Source organism: Protopterus annectens, chromosome 3.part0, assembly GCF_019279795.1.
Source record: "Protopterus annectens isolate FY-2018-M chromosome 3.part0, PAN1.0, whole genome shotgun sequence".
NCBI lineage: Eukaryota > Metazoa > Chordata > Ceratodontiformes > Protopteridae > Protopterus > Protopterus annectens.
The window spans coordinates 281,305,689-281,320,876 of NC_056731.1; the positions used below are offsets into that span (position 1 = coordinate 281,305,689).

Genomic DNA, 15,188 nt, shown 5'->3' on the forward strand with positions numbered 1-15,188 from the left:
AGCTGTATGCATGATGAACATAGTACAGTTTTGTGCCTACCATAAATGTAGATGTTAGAGTGCTAATACAGCTGCAGTCCAGGTTTCCCTCCCTCCTTCCCCTCTTGGGACAGGCCTATTGGCTAACACCTCCTCATACAACCTGATTGGGGTATTCTTTTATGGTGTATTTGCTTGCAACTACTGTATTTTGATTATATTGCATTGCTTTATTACACAAATTTATATATTGGCTTCCTTCTGGAGGCACCTGACATCTGGGGCAAGAAAAACTGAAGAAAATGGCGTCGGCTGGTTCCTTTATACCCCTGTCGCACTGACGTCAGGGAAGAAGCGACGACAACCGACGCCGGACCTAGACTTTGGAATTCGGCTGACCGAGGACCCGCCTGACGGCAGGAGAACCCATCTGTTATGACTGCAGCTGTATTAGCACTCGAACATCTACATTTATGGTAGGTACAAAACTGTACTTTTGCTGTAGCATAGACTAGATCCAGGCCTGCTGAATCTAGCTTTGTTTATATGCTTGTTTGCTTGTTATTTCCCTGGAATGCTAATTCCACCTAATACGCAGCTTCTCAGCGCTTCTGTGGATCACTAGTGATATCTGCATTGCTTACTGTACTTATTTCCTTGTTTCACTTGAAAGAAAGTTACTGTTTGTCGTTTTTGCATGTAAGTTACCTGTAACACATTGCACTTAAGTTACCTGGCACTTGCTCGCTAAAGCAGTTATATAAGTCAGCACTAAAAATTAAAAGCACTACACCCTCACTCCCCACTGGCCCTTGTTTTTAATTATTAAGGAATTCCCAATATTATTCTAGCATGTCCAAAGGTCAGTTGTCAATCTCCTCTCCAGTCCAGCTGGTGAATCTGGGAATCTTGAGGCAATGTTACAACTGCCTCATGTACACAGACAACCCTCTCCTCCTCCCAACAAATTCCAACACATGTGAGAGATGCAACCATATAGCCAAACTGGAGGATAAGCTCTCTCAACTCAGTACTGGCATAACCAGTCAGGCGGAGAAGGAAACCACACTCACTACAATTCCATTCTCACATAGACCTACCATGATAGCAAACCAAACACATAATCACACAAAAACATACTCGGAGGCTCTAAATAAAGATCTGCCTAAGCAGCAGAGACCTCCAAAGCAGACGCCCAAGCAACCGCTACCCCAAAACAAAACACGTGCAACACATATCTCACAAAGCCAGTGTGCCGAACAGTCACAGCCCTTAAGACTAAACAACACACCTGATACACTTGTAATAGGTGACTCTGTTGTCAGGCACACTGACGTCCCGCTCACCAGGCTGGACAAGGAGAGGGTCACGGTGAGCAGCCTGTCGGGCGCTAGGATCCGCCACATAACACAAGCACTCAGGTCACTCCAAGGCAAGTACAAATATGACTCAGTCATTGTCCATGCTGGTGTGAATGACCTGAGACGTACCTCCCTGGACTACATGAAAAGAGACATAAAGGAGCTCTCTGAGCATGTAGCCCAGGCCGGTATGACCCTGACCTTGAGTAGCATCTTACCCTCACCAAGAATGATGCCACAATATGAAGACAAGATGATCAATTTCAAAAATTGGCTTAAGTACTGGTGTCATTCAAAGGGGATACAATGCCTGTCAGCTTGGGATGATATGCTCGACAAGCCACGATGCTTCGCTAGGGATGGCTTGCACCTGTCACCCCTGGGCTTTCGGATATTGGCAAAGGCTCTTGCTACCCCATAGTGCCTTTTTTAGGCAAGGCTCAAAAGACAAACCCACCTCCATAGGTATCACAAGGGATAAGAAACTAAGAGTAATGCTACTCAACGCCAGAAGTCTAAACCTCAAGATGTATGCAGTCTAAACTCTCCTTAGCATGGAGAACATCGATATCTGTGCAGTAACAGAAACCTGGTTCAGGGCTCCCGAGAGCACCCCATCACTACCAGGTTATACCTCATACCATGCTTTTCGGCCTCAAAACTTGGACAGAACCACAAAAGGAGGGGGAGTATCGATATTCATCAAAAATACCCACACCTCCAGGTTGGTGGCAAAGCACGAAGCATCAGAGACTATCCATGTGCAACTAAGAGTGGGTAAAACTGCCTTCCAGTTTATAGCCTGCTACAGACCACCCTCCCAGACCCAGGAACCCCACTCGGCCTTTCTGAGAACACTGGAAAATATGAAGGTCTCTCCAAACACCATTGTATTGGGCGACTTCAACTACCCAAACAGACTGGGAGCATTACTCTAGCTCCAACACCCTAGCCCAAAGGTTCCTAGAATTTATAAACTCAAATGCTATGGAACAACTTGTTACCACTCCCACAAGAGGGGAAAACATACTGGACCTGATCATCACCAACATGGAGACTCTATGCTCCAGACCAGAAGTGTATCCCTCACTGGTAAGATCAGACCATAAACTAATCTCACTGGATATTCACATCCCGACCCCACCCCTGCCCAGAAAACCACAGTGAAAAACTTCTCTAAAGCAAATTTCACACTCCTCAAAACCGAGGTGTAATCCTTCAAAGCCCCCGGGCCTGTGGAAAATACGGCCCAGACCGCAGAATCCTTTATAAACGCATTCTATGAACACCTTCAGGAATGCATGGATCATGCGATCCCAAATAAAACCAAGACCCAATCCTCCAAAGGCAGACGTCCTGTCTGGTGGACCCCAGCCATGAACAAACTATACAATAGAAGGAGGAAGCTACTAAATGATAGAGCAAAATCCCAAAAAGGGAAGGCATCACTGATCAGTATTAGCAAAAAACTACAGGCACTCATAAAATTGTCTAAGGCCAGCTTCGAGAGAAAATTTGCACAGGACACTAAGGATAATCACAAGGCTTTCTTTAGTTATGTTAGGAACCTGGGTGGTAATTCCCAGATAGGCTCAGAATTAGTCCAAAATGACAAAAAATACATCCTAGCTGATAGGTTCAGCACAAACTTCTCCCCCCCCCCTCCCCACCAAAAGGGCAAATATCTATCCCAGCAGAGTGCTGCCCCCCTGACATCTCAGATGCTCAGGTAAGAGCCGCCCTCTCCAAATAAAAAAACACAGCATCAATGGGACCAGACGGTGTCCCGGGCTGCATCCTACATGAACTCCAAGAAGAGCTAAACCCAAACATAAAACTACTGTTCAATCTCAGCCTTACTACAGGATATGTGCCCAAAGAGTGGCGTACAGCAACACTGGTCCCTCTCCATAAAGGTGGTGCCTCAACGGATCCTGGAAACTATCGCCCCATAAGCCTGACTAGCTTGGTCTGCAAAGCTATGGAAAGGATCATCATGGACCTCATAAATAAAGATATTGGGGACCTACAGACACTGGATCCTACCCAGTTCGGCTTTGTTAAGGGCAGATCCTGCCTCTTAAACCTTGTTGATGTCTTTGAAACAGTCACCAAGGCCATTGACGAGGGGAAGGTGGTCCACACAGCCTACCTGGACCTCGCAAAAGCCTTCGATACAATACCCCACTCTGGCATTATAGATAAGCTCACCAGCTTAAATATAAACCCCTATGTCACTAGATGGATTGCAAACTGGCTCAAGGACAGAACCCACATGGTTAGAATTGCTGGAGCCATGTCAGACTCCAAACCAGTTACAAGTGGTGTCCCACAAGGCTCAGTCCTGGGACCTCTCTTGTTCGGTATATATTTCTCGGAGGTACAGGCCAACACGGAAGGACTGTGGCTGACCAAGTTCGCAGATGACTGCAAACTGGGCCATAATCGACTCTCCAGCTGACACAAGCATCTTCCAAAAGGGCCTCATAGAAAAGACAACTGGTGCCAGAGCCATGGCCTCAAGCTAAATGCCAAAAAGTGTATAGTCATCCCCTTTGGCAAAAACAAAGTGCCCACAAATTACCACATAGGTGGTAATCCATTAAGTACAGAAGAAGTAATTAGGGACCTGGGGACCCAAGTTGATAGCAATCTCTCATTTGACAACCACGTGGCCAAAGTGGTTAGAAAAACATTTTATATAGCCCACCTAATCATGAAGGGATTCACATCTAGATCAGGGGAGGTCATCGTGCCTCTTTACTCATCCCTCATCAGGCCCATAATTGAGTACAATGCCCCTTTTGGGATGTACCTTACCAGACACTGGGAAGACCCCAGAAGTACCTCACCAAGAGGATCAAAGGGCTCAAACAGATGCCATATGCTGCCCAGTTAAAAAAAACTCCAGCTCTACTCAGTGGCATACCACCTGTTCAGAGGCGATCTGTGCCTGACGTATAAAGCCATGTCCAACCCGGAATTAATGGACATGCTGCACCTCAGAAAATCCAAATCCCATCGAGCTACGTACTCAAGAGACTTGAACCTCAGCACTGAAATAAATAGGACATGCTAGAGGGACAGATTCATAACCCAGAGGCTCCCTTCACTCTGGAATAAAATCCCAGTCCAGGTTAGGCAGAGTCCCTCATTGACTCTCTTCAAGAGGAATCTTGATGAATGGATGGGAGATCGTAGGTTTACCCCGGGTATCACTTCTGTGTCACTGTTAGACAGAGGCACAGTATACTAACCTCGAAAAAGGGCATAGCAAAATAAATTTAAAATGGGTGGCAAAAGCCAAACACATTCTGGCTAGGCTTATAAATGCCCTGGGGCAGATAGCCTAGTATGAACCTATGAACCTATGAACTATATATGATTCTGCCAAATAACCTGAAGCCTCTCTGTCTCTGTGCATGTGTATATGTTGAGCCAAAAAACACGAAGCCTTTCCAGGCATACATGTATAAATATACACACGTATGCTTTTGTATATTTATATATTATGTACATTTCTATATATACACACACATTAATCCCCTTTCAGTAGCAAGGCATTAGAGAGTCTCTTTAATCCCTATTCATTACCTACACACTACTGAAGCAGTTGTAACTGGAACATTTCAATGTGTAAATAAAATCCATTTGTATTCCTGTGCAAACTTTAAAGGGGTTGGCACCCCTCTGTGTGTGTGTGTGTGTGTGTGTGTGTGTGTGTGTGTGTGTGTGTGTGTGTGTGTGTGTGTGTGTGTGTGTGTGTGTGTGTGTGTGCTGTCCAACAAATAGAACTAACAGGAGGGAGGGAAGGTTTGTGCCACACTAACAACTGATGTAAACATGTTTTTTTTTTTTTTTTTTAAAGTATTGTTGACTTCTGGAATAGCTGTATGTATCAAGTGAAATTGTTCTCTCATAGAGCAAGGATGTTATGTTAGCAAGAATCTGGCATTGGGAATGTTACACGGTTGGTAGAGTATCATGAACGATGCATGCAAATTTCGGCAGTACTCAAAACAATTGGTAGCAGTAAGATACCAATAACTAAAGGCACTTTGTGTAAACAGGATATGAAACATTTTTAAGTACTTAGTGATATGTATATATGTGTGTATGTGTATATCAGAGTCTAGACTGGTCAGTTTACACACACCATCTAGGATCTAAGTAGAAGAAAAGTATGCATATGAACAGAAATGATGGAGTATTCAACAGAGGGATTTAGAACATGGTGAATGAACTCTTTACCCTCACAACCACTAGGATACTACTTGAAGTATATGGTAGCAGACAGTATGTCCAGAGTAAAACCAGAAAAACTGAGGAGCTAGAATAGAGCCTCTTGAGAAAATAAGAAATGTGCATTTGTCAGCATTATTAATACAGTGAACAGGTGCTGTCATTACTGCTCATTAAATAAGCTGAATAAAGTAAGTATTTTCTGAAGCCAAAAACTGAGAGAAAATTGTAGGGAATAGGACACTAATTCCGTTGTTCTAATGAGTACATTCCAGTTTAATCCTTCCTTTTCTCCCATCTTAAAAAAGAGCTGTCAGTGTTAACTAGAATGACTTTATATTTGGAGTGCTTGAGATTGCTAGTGTCAATAGAACTGTGCATTTAGATGAGTGAAACAGGCTTAGAAGGTCTGCTAATATTGTCATTTAGCAAGTTGTTTGTTATTAGGAGTGAGACTCTGTGAGTGAAATTAAGTTTGTGGCTTCCATGTTGAAGTGTTGACCTAACACGAGAGGAGATGGCAAACTTTTTTACCTGGTGCATACCAGGTAGAAAACAAGGATGGCAAGGCCTATATAGAATTAATTCTGAGTGCAGTTTGTGACTTTCATTTAGTGTTACTGTGCTGTTAAGAGAAGTAGATGACCAAGTAATGTGTGACCATCACAGGTAATGCTCTCTGTTGTCACTGACCACTGCAGCATGTTATACCTGGCTGTCAGCACTACCTCTCTCTGTTTAATACAGCTTAGTACAAGCACTGTCTCACTTTTTACTCCCTGTAGTCCTGCTGTAACCACCTGTACAGAACTGAAAGTGGAAAATGGTCTCATATCACCAAAAATGTCTACTGTGAATGATTCTGTGAGGATGTGATTGTAGAGGAATTATTAGGAAAATGGATTAAGCACATTTTTTATTAACCAATTATTTAATTTATCATCTAGCCCTGACCCTTCTGTTGTAAACATATCTGATGATTTGGCCAAAACATCTATGTGGAAGTCTCTCTCCAAGAAGACTGAAAATGCCAAAATTTTAAAATCAAGCTTGAGGTAACTGCTTTATTTTATTACTTTTTATCTCCTCCTTATTTTAATGACTGTCTTTTGGTTGTAAGGAGAAGCTTATTTCACAATCCTGTGTATTATATTAATATTATCTGTTTTTTTTTTTTATTGATATTTATTCTGTGTTAGCTTCCCTGATCTGATATTGACTCCACTGGCAGTGCTTTCAAGGTATCCATTTTCAGAAACTACTAGTAAACATTGCCTTATATTCCAGGTAGAGTTCATGTCTAAGTGACATATAGAAACAGAATATAATGACATTTCCTTAAGCCTTTTTTGAGTTATTAGTGTGTTTCAGGCCTATGTTTTTTCAGCAAAAGAACCGTTGTAATTATTTTGGTTGTTTCATGTAGTTTGATGAGTATGCATTCACCGACCAGAGTCAGTATTTGTAACCCAGGTGATAGATGTTTTAGAGTTTAGTTTTCATTCTACATCGCATGTGCAGGAGGTCAGATCTTCAGCATTACTATAGAGCATTAAAGTCTTGAAGAAAAGCTGTTGCTACTTAACTGACCGCTAGAACTTATTGTGGTCATCATTTTCATTGTTCTGCTGTCCAGACTTTAAAATTCTCTTCCTCAGAAATCTGTTTTCTACTTCACTGCCATATCATCATTGAATTTATTGTAATAATTTTTAGTCTTTCTAAAAAAAGTTAAATGGCAAGATTAATGTGATTTCACCCCTTAAAATAAACTTTTTTTTTTTTTAGCTTAGGCTGTTTGGCTTCGGTTTAATATTGCTAACCATTAGAGTCCTGAAACAAGCTGACACCATTCAGGACCTTGATTTTATGTAGTTTATCTTATGTTTCTTTTTGAGAGCTAAAGTAGTATTTAGAAGAGTATTTATTTGAGTAACACCTACGCCGTGGTGGTACGGCGGTAGCATTGTTACCTACCAGCAAGAGGTTCTCCCGTTCGATTCTCGGCTTGGCTTGGGAGTGCCTTCTTTGTGGAGTCTGCATGTCCTCCCCACGGTTGGGTAACATTCGAAAGACACGCGTGCATAAATGGGCGTGCCTTCGTTGAAGGTTGGGCGTCGAGCTGGCAACTCGGCGTTTCATAAAAAACTCTACTGCCAATCATTAACGGACCAGAGTTCCGCTGTGGCGACCCCTTACCGGGAAAAAGCCAAAAGACAAACAGCAACATTTATTTGAGTAACACCTATTATATTAGTGTCTGATTTTGAGGTACATTATTTTGACAGATAATTATAACTGATTGATTTGGGAAACTCTCTGCAGTAGTTAATTGCATGGATTGTGTCTTCTCATCTACCCAACTCACCCCCAGTTCATAGGTGTGTGTATTAGGCTAATGGCCTCGGGGCCCTTACAAGACTAGCCATAGTATTACCCTAGCGTCGTGCCACCGACCCGACCTTAGTTCCCATTGCCTCCGTCGGGTAGAGCCACTGGAGTTAACCCCGGGGTGAATTTTCTATTTCCCATCCCCTCATCAAGATTTCTCTTAGAGGTTCAGCGAGGTGCTCTGCTTGACATGTATGGGAAGTCTATTCCATAGCATGGGCAGTCTCTGGGTTATGAATCTGTCCCTCCAGTACATTCTGTTAATTGTGGTAATGAGGTTGTGGTCTCTGGAGCGTGTGTTGTGGAGGGATTGGGATTTCTTTAGATGTAGCATTTCTAACAGAGCTGGGTCAGACATGTCTTTGTAAGTCAAGCAGAGATCGCCTCTAAGTAGGTGATATGAGACAGAGACTAGTTGGAGTTTTTTGAGTCTGTCCATATAGGACAAGTGTTTAAGGCCTGGGATCCTCTTTGTGAGGTACATTTGCAGCTTCTCCAGTTGTTGCAGGTGCCTAGTGAGGTACATGCCAAATGGGGCATTGTACTTGATGATTGGCCTAATGAGTCGAGGGAGACAATGACCTCTTTCTTCCTGGATGCAAGACCCTTAGTAATGTGATGTGCCCCATAGAAAGACTTTCTGACCGCAGTGGTAATGTGGTGATCAAAAGAGAGGTTGCTGTCAACCCATGTTCCCAACTCTCTTGTAATGACTTCTGTGTTCAGTGGACTATTATCAATGTGGTAATTCATGGGAACCGGGTTTTTCCCAAGGGGATGACATCTTGACAACACATTTTTTGGCACACCAGTCATTGGTCTCAGTGAGGCCATTCTGTAGGATGTCAGCATCACTTGGGGAGTTAATAATAGCTTCCAACTTTCAATTGTCTGCGAACTTTGTCAGCCAAAGTCCCTTCGTGTTGGCCTGGACTTCGGAGAAGTAGATACCAAACAGGAGAGGACCCAGGACTGAACCCTGTGAGACTCCACTCATGACTAGTCGTCAGTCTGACTTGGAGTCAGCTACTTTCACACTATGGATTTTGTCTGTGAGCCAGTTTGTAACCCACCTAGTGATATAGGGATTGATGCCTAGCTTGGTGAGTTTTTCTATGATTGGGAGTGGGGAATGGTAGCAAAGGCCTTGGCCAGATCAAGGTAGGGTGTATGAACCACCTTGTCTTCATCCACAGCTCTGGTGACTGACTCAAAGAAGTCGACCAAGTTGAGCAAGCACAATCTACCCTTCACAAAACCAAACTGTCTGGGATCCAGAGTTTGGAGATTCCCTATATCCTTGTATATTAGGTCCATGATGATGCGTTCCATAGCTTTGCATATTAGACTCCTCAGGCTAATGGGGAGATAGTTCCCAGGGTCTTTAGTCGCTCCTCCTTTGTGGAGAGGGATGACTGTAGCAGTGTGCCATTCGGTATGAACAAAACCTGAGGTGAGGCTGTGATTGAATAGGGCACACAGATGAGGTGCCAGTTCACTCTGTAGTTCATGTGGAACACAGCTAGGGATATTGTCAGGTCCCATAGAAGCTGTATTCTTGGCCTTGGACAGTGCTGTTTTAACCTGTACAGCAGTAATACTGGGTGGCTGGCAATCTTACTGGTATTGTGATTGGTCCTTTGTGGGGGGGGAGATAAAGTTGGCACTGAATCTGTCGAACAGTATATTGACAATATCTGTTGACTCGGTATAGGAAGTACCATTGTGCAGTAGCTCGCAGCAAATCTGGGTATTGCTATGGAGTTTCTTTACATAACTATAGAAGGCCTTGTGGTTGTCTTTACAATCTGCTGCAATTCTGTTTTCATAGCTAGCTTTAGAGGATTTGATGAGGGAATCTCACCTTTTTGTTGAGGCTGATAAGGGAGTTTTTCCAGTCTTGGGACTTCACCTTATTCCGCCTTAATTTCCTCCTTTTGTTGTAGAGTTTGTTTATGACGGGGACCACCAGATTGGCTTCCTTTTTTGGAGCAGAGCATCTTGGTTCAATTGGGTATAGCGAGTTCCATGTTTTTGTGTATGTGTTCGTACAGTGCATTGGTGTATGATTCGGCAGAAATGCAACTATTTTCCATTTGCATGGGTGCCATGAAGTTAGCCACCTCTGTTTTTAGGAGTACAAAGTTAGCTTTGGAGAAGTACCTTTGCGGGGGGGGGGGGGATTTCCAAGATGATTAGTTTGTGGTCTGATCTAACCAGTGAGGAGCTGACTATTGGTGTAGAGCAATGGTCGCCCATGTTAGTAATGACCAGGTCAGGGATGTTGCTACCTCTAGTGGGGGTAAGAACAAGCTGGTCCAGGGCATTGGAATTAATGAAATCCAGGAAACGTTCTACAAGTGTGTTGGTACATGAGTAGTTTTCCCAGTTAATGGAGGGGTAGTTGAAGTCGCCTAGTATGAGAGTGTTAGTTTGGACCCTAATATTCTCCAGGGAGCTTAGGAATGTTGAGTATGAGTCTTGGGACATGGTTGGGGACCTATAGCAGACTACAACCTGAATCACTGTCTTACCCAATGTTAGCTGCAGCTGAAGTATCTCTGATGCATTATGTTGGGCTACCAGTCTGGAGGTGTGTGCATCCTTTATGAATATGGAAACACCACCGCCTTTGGAGCTTTGGCCGAAGTTCTGGGCCCAGAAGGTGTGGAATGAGTTGTAGCCTGGTAGTGCAGGGGTGCTTTCTGCTGCCTTGAACCAAGTCTCTGTTACAGCACAAATGTCAATGTTCTCCATGTTAAGGAGTGCTTTGAGCGAGTGCATTTTGAGATTTAGACTTCTAGCGTTGAGCAGCATGACCCTCAGATTGCATTTGTTTGTAGCTGTTATGGTGGTAATTTGGTCTTTGGAACACCTCCTAAAAAAGGTTATGAATTGTATCTCATTCCCAGGCTTAAGATTAGTTTCACAGCAGTTTTCAAGCATACTGTTATGTTATAAGTCAGTCCAGGAGAACAAAATCGGCCCCTGCGGTAGTCAGTTTTTTTTTTTTTTTTTTTTGCTTTGCTGCTTACATATATTCATATCTTGACCCTAACATTTTTTTTGTTGTTGTTATTGTTTAGCCAGCTATCATATTAACTTGGGTGTTATCAAAGTGGCTGTGTGCTCACAAGTGCGTTAAACCAACATTATATATTGATGTATTTTACAAATGCTTTTAATGCATTTGAGTTAGGCAAGTTTTATTAAAAGTTATTTTTGTAGTGGAACATTAAAGTAGTTTGATTTAGGAATTGAAGATGCATCTAATTATGGCGGCTGCCAAAAAAACAATTACTTGAAAATGGAAATCAGAATCTAAACCAAGTATATTAGATGTAGTGAATATAGTAACAGAGGTAAAACAACAGGAATTGAAATCTTTAGCAAAAGGCATCAGCAAACTACATAGGAAAAAATGGGAATTGTGGGAACAGTGCATACAGGGGAGTAATGAGGTTTAAAAGAAGGCACCTGTGTAATGTTTGACTGAAAACAATTGGGGTAGATAAGTGATGTATAATGTTTGCAACTGGGAGTGTGTCAGTATGGTTTGTGATGTAAATTGCTTGCGACTAGGATTGTGTCGGTGTGGTTTGTTTTCATTTATATAAATGTATGATTGCTTATGTCATAAGTGATGGTTTAATAAAGATGTTTCTTGTTTAAAAAAAGAGGCAGGAATTGAATAATTTATGTAATGTTGCTTAGGTTGTATAACATATAGCAACATATGTGAATCATAATGTTTGTTAATTTTAACTTAATACAGATTCATTACTTTTGTATAAATGTGCCTATGTCACAAGTGATATTTCAATAATGGTGTTAAAAAAAGGAATTGAAGATATAGCATTGCTACTATTAAATGTGTAATTGAATTGGTAGCGAATTAGTTGATTTCCCACCTTTGAATAATTAAAAGAGAATCTGGATTAATTGAATTTAATTCTGATGAAGTCCCAGTTTTTTTAGGGGGATGAAAGCACTTAACTCTGGTGATCTTTTTAAATCTCCAATAAATTTCTTCAGACCTACAAGTTACCTCATTGCAGTGGTAGTTCCTGTGACTGGTCATTTTGCCAAGTTTGTTTTTTGGTAAAAGGGACACACTCCCCAGAGAGGATTGGGTTCCTCTTTTGAAATGTGTGCAAATTTTGCTTGCACCATGCAGATGTCTTCCCCTCTTTATGATATGATGGTGAGAATATTATTTCCTCAGGTTCTGTTTGTCATAATGCCTCACCTGGACAGGCAGTCAGTCTTTTCAGAAAACCTATTTCAATGGGTGTCAGAACAGGATTTGGACTCCAAAAAATAACCTGGATTTGGTGGATAAGTAATAAATTTAAATCTGCCACTACATCTCCTCTTTCTGAGGCCTTTGAGGATGCATTTATGACTGCACCATGGAGTCAGATTCCGAAACCCCACTATCTGATAAGGTATGTAGGGTCCATGAGGCCTTCAGTATCTTTATAAAAATCCTGTGGATGATTCAGTATGAGTCTACGTGGAAGAAACCAGAAAATCCATGTTGGTTCCAGATGAAAATCCATGTTGGTTCCAGACTTTCAACACCCTTCCAAATGACTGAGATGGTAGGATGATTGGCTATCTTGAACAAAAGCTGTGTATTTATGCTGCATGGTTACCTAGATTTGCCCACACTATTTAAGAATTGGGAAGACTTGTTAAAATGTGTGTATGATGCTGTAGGTGCAGACTCCAGGGCAACAACCATGGTGAAAGCCATTAAAAAACATGTCTGACTGAGGATACACTGCCTGACACAAGATGCCAAAAGGCAGTTCCACTGTGCTTCTCTAGATAAGAATCTGCTCTTCAAGTCTCCATACTCTGAAACTTGAATAGAAAAGGAAAAAAACATGGAGACAGTGAAGCAGTTGTTCCAGCCATCTAAACTGAGGTGCAGAAGGAGCAACCTCTCTAAGCAATGACTCTTCTACCATCACCAAACAAGATACAAGGCAAAAGGGAATCTTTGTGAAGAGTTAAGTGTTGAGGCAAACAAAAGAGCAATTCAGTGCGAGGCTTTCTGCAAACAGTCTTACAGGGCTGTCTGAGCAGTCATGATTTTTACCTAGTAGAAATGCTTCTTTCCCCTTTCCCTATCCCCAAACTCAACATACTCCTCCTGAGTCACTAATGAAGTCACCTATCCTTCTTCTGAGACATTTGGGAGATGGTCATCTCAAACAGGTGGGTGCTTGACATAATTTCATTAGAATGCAAAATAGAGTTCAGATGCTTTCCTCCTTTCATAGGGATGCTTCTCATCCCTACAGACCAAGTAAATTTGGCTTTACTCCTTCTCAAGCTGCTTCTGATCAAAGGAACCATAGAGAGTTGCAGGGGAAGTGGTTCTATTCCATCCTCTTCCTAGTTCCAGAAAAAAAGGATGGACCATGCAGCCTATTCCAAATATCTCACAATTAAACTGTTTCTGAATATACCAGAGTTAAGAATGTTTGCCCTTAATGTCACTTTTCCCTTTACAGATGTTAAAATCTTATCTAGTTACTTTGAAGCTGAAGGATACCAGCTTCCATATTAAGATGTACAAGAAGTATAGATAGTTCTCTCATTCACCTTAGAAAACTCCCGTGTCCAGTTAATATCCTTGCCCTTTGGAGTATCTATGAATCTCAGGGTTTTCCTTAAATGCCTGTTCCTAATAGTGCTATTTCTAACGACGTATGATCTGAAGTAGTTAACTTCATTTGATCAGCAACCTGTGGGTATTGGATCTGATTCGGATCCGAGCCGGCAGCTTTCCTAGCAAAAGATCCGAGCTCCAAGCTCCTCCCCCCCTACCCATAATACGCTGCTACCTCCCTCTAGTCCTCAGATCTCATTTGCCGCGTCTTCTTGAAGCATCTGAGAACGAGCTCCTAACGTTAGGTTTGTGAGTTAAAGAAAAATATTCAAACTTTTTTTCCTTAAAGATCTCTGTAAACTTGGTGTGTTTGATACCCCTTTCTCCCTTAAACTATTTTGGTAGTTTTTTGCGGTAGCTTTAGTTTAGATATTAATTTCCCCTCCCCCCTTCTGTCTGTGTGTGAAGGTGTGTGCGTGTGGGCCTGTTCTTTTCTTAAATGTCTGAAGGCCCAAAAGCAATTTTTTCTAAATGCTCCGAGTGCAGCCGTAAGCTGTCCCCAGCAGATGGCCACACTCCATGCGTTATTTGCCTGGGCATGTTCCACCTTTCGTTGGGCTGCACTATCTGTGCAGCCTTCAACCCCAGGTCTTTGAGGGATGGGAGGACCAAGCTAGTCCTTGCGGGCCTTTTGCCCCCTGATTTGGCTTCGTCCTCCTCCCTCTCTCTGGCGCCAGCCACAGCTGCCGGCTGCTCCACCGATCGTTCCCGCTCCCCTGGCCGGGATTCAAACTCCCTCTTCGGCTCAGGAGGAAAGGGACACCAGAAAAAAGGAGAAGAAAGACAGGGAGCGTAATAGGGACAGGCATCGTATCCACAAGAGGCGGGCCAATTCAGTCCCCTCGGCCCTGCCGTCTAAGCAGCTCGCCTCTCCCCTTAAGGTCTCTGGGTTTTCTCCCTCCCACCTTTGTTCTCCATGTTTCTCCCCGGAGCCGGAGGAGGAGACCCAGTCACCTTCGAGGTCCTCCAGGCGGCCTTCCCGGCCAGCCTCAGCAGCCTCATCCAGGTCAACCAGACGTTTATCCGATGCGGACATGGACCGGATGATGCGTCAATTTCTTCATGCCCAGCTGCAGATGGGAGTGCTCTTGCCTCCTTCCCCCCCCCCTCCGGGGGTGGAGCTCGACCCCATTTTTTGCCCCCGTTGCTCCTTCTCTGACCCACTATCGGGGTTCGGAGCTGTTGGATCTGGGTAGCTTCGGAGCCGGGATGATGTCGGCGCCGACAGTGTTTCCTACTTCGGCACAAACTGCACCTTCGAGTTTGTCGGGTCCTTTTTCGGATCCGAGCTCTCGGGGCTGTGAGCTGAGCATCAGATCTGGAGGGGTCAGTGTGCCTTCGGCTCCATTGAGATCGGAGTGCACTGTTCTTTCGGATCCGATCGGGTCATCTTCGGCGCCGATCCACACACCGGATCCGAGAGGGCTGCTTTCGGATCCTAGGGAAAGCAGCTCACCCTCGGCATTCGACGTCGTGGAGAGGGTCCTTTTGAGGGATTCGAGGCCCCAGGTTCTTGCTGCGGATCCATCTGC

At 43.3% G+C, this 15,188-nt stretch overlaps 1 protein-coding gene across 1 annotated transcript in view; it reads left to right on the forward strand.

Annotated features, from left to right (window-relative positions):
• Positions 1-15,188, forward strand: part of SLC4A7 (solute carrier family 4 member 7) — a 1,497,737-nt gene that overhangs the window by 1,463,260 nt on the left and 19,289 nt on the right. The window contains exon 25 of the mRNA XM_044064760.1: positions 6,530-6,637. Within this exon, the coding sequence (XP_043920695.1) occupies positions 6,530-6,637 (108 nt within the window). The remainder of the gene's footprint in view (positions 1-6,529; positions 6,638-15,188) is intronic.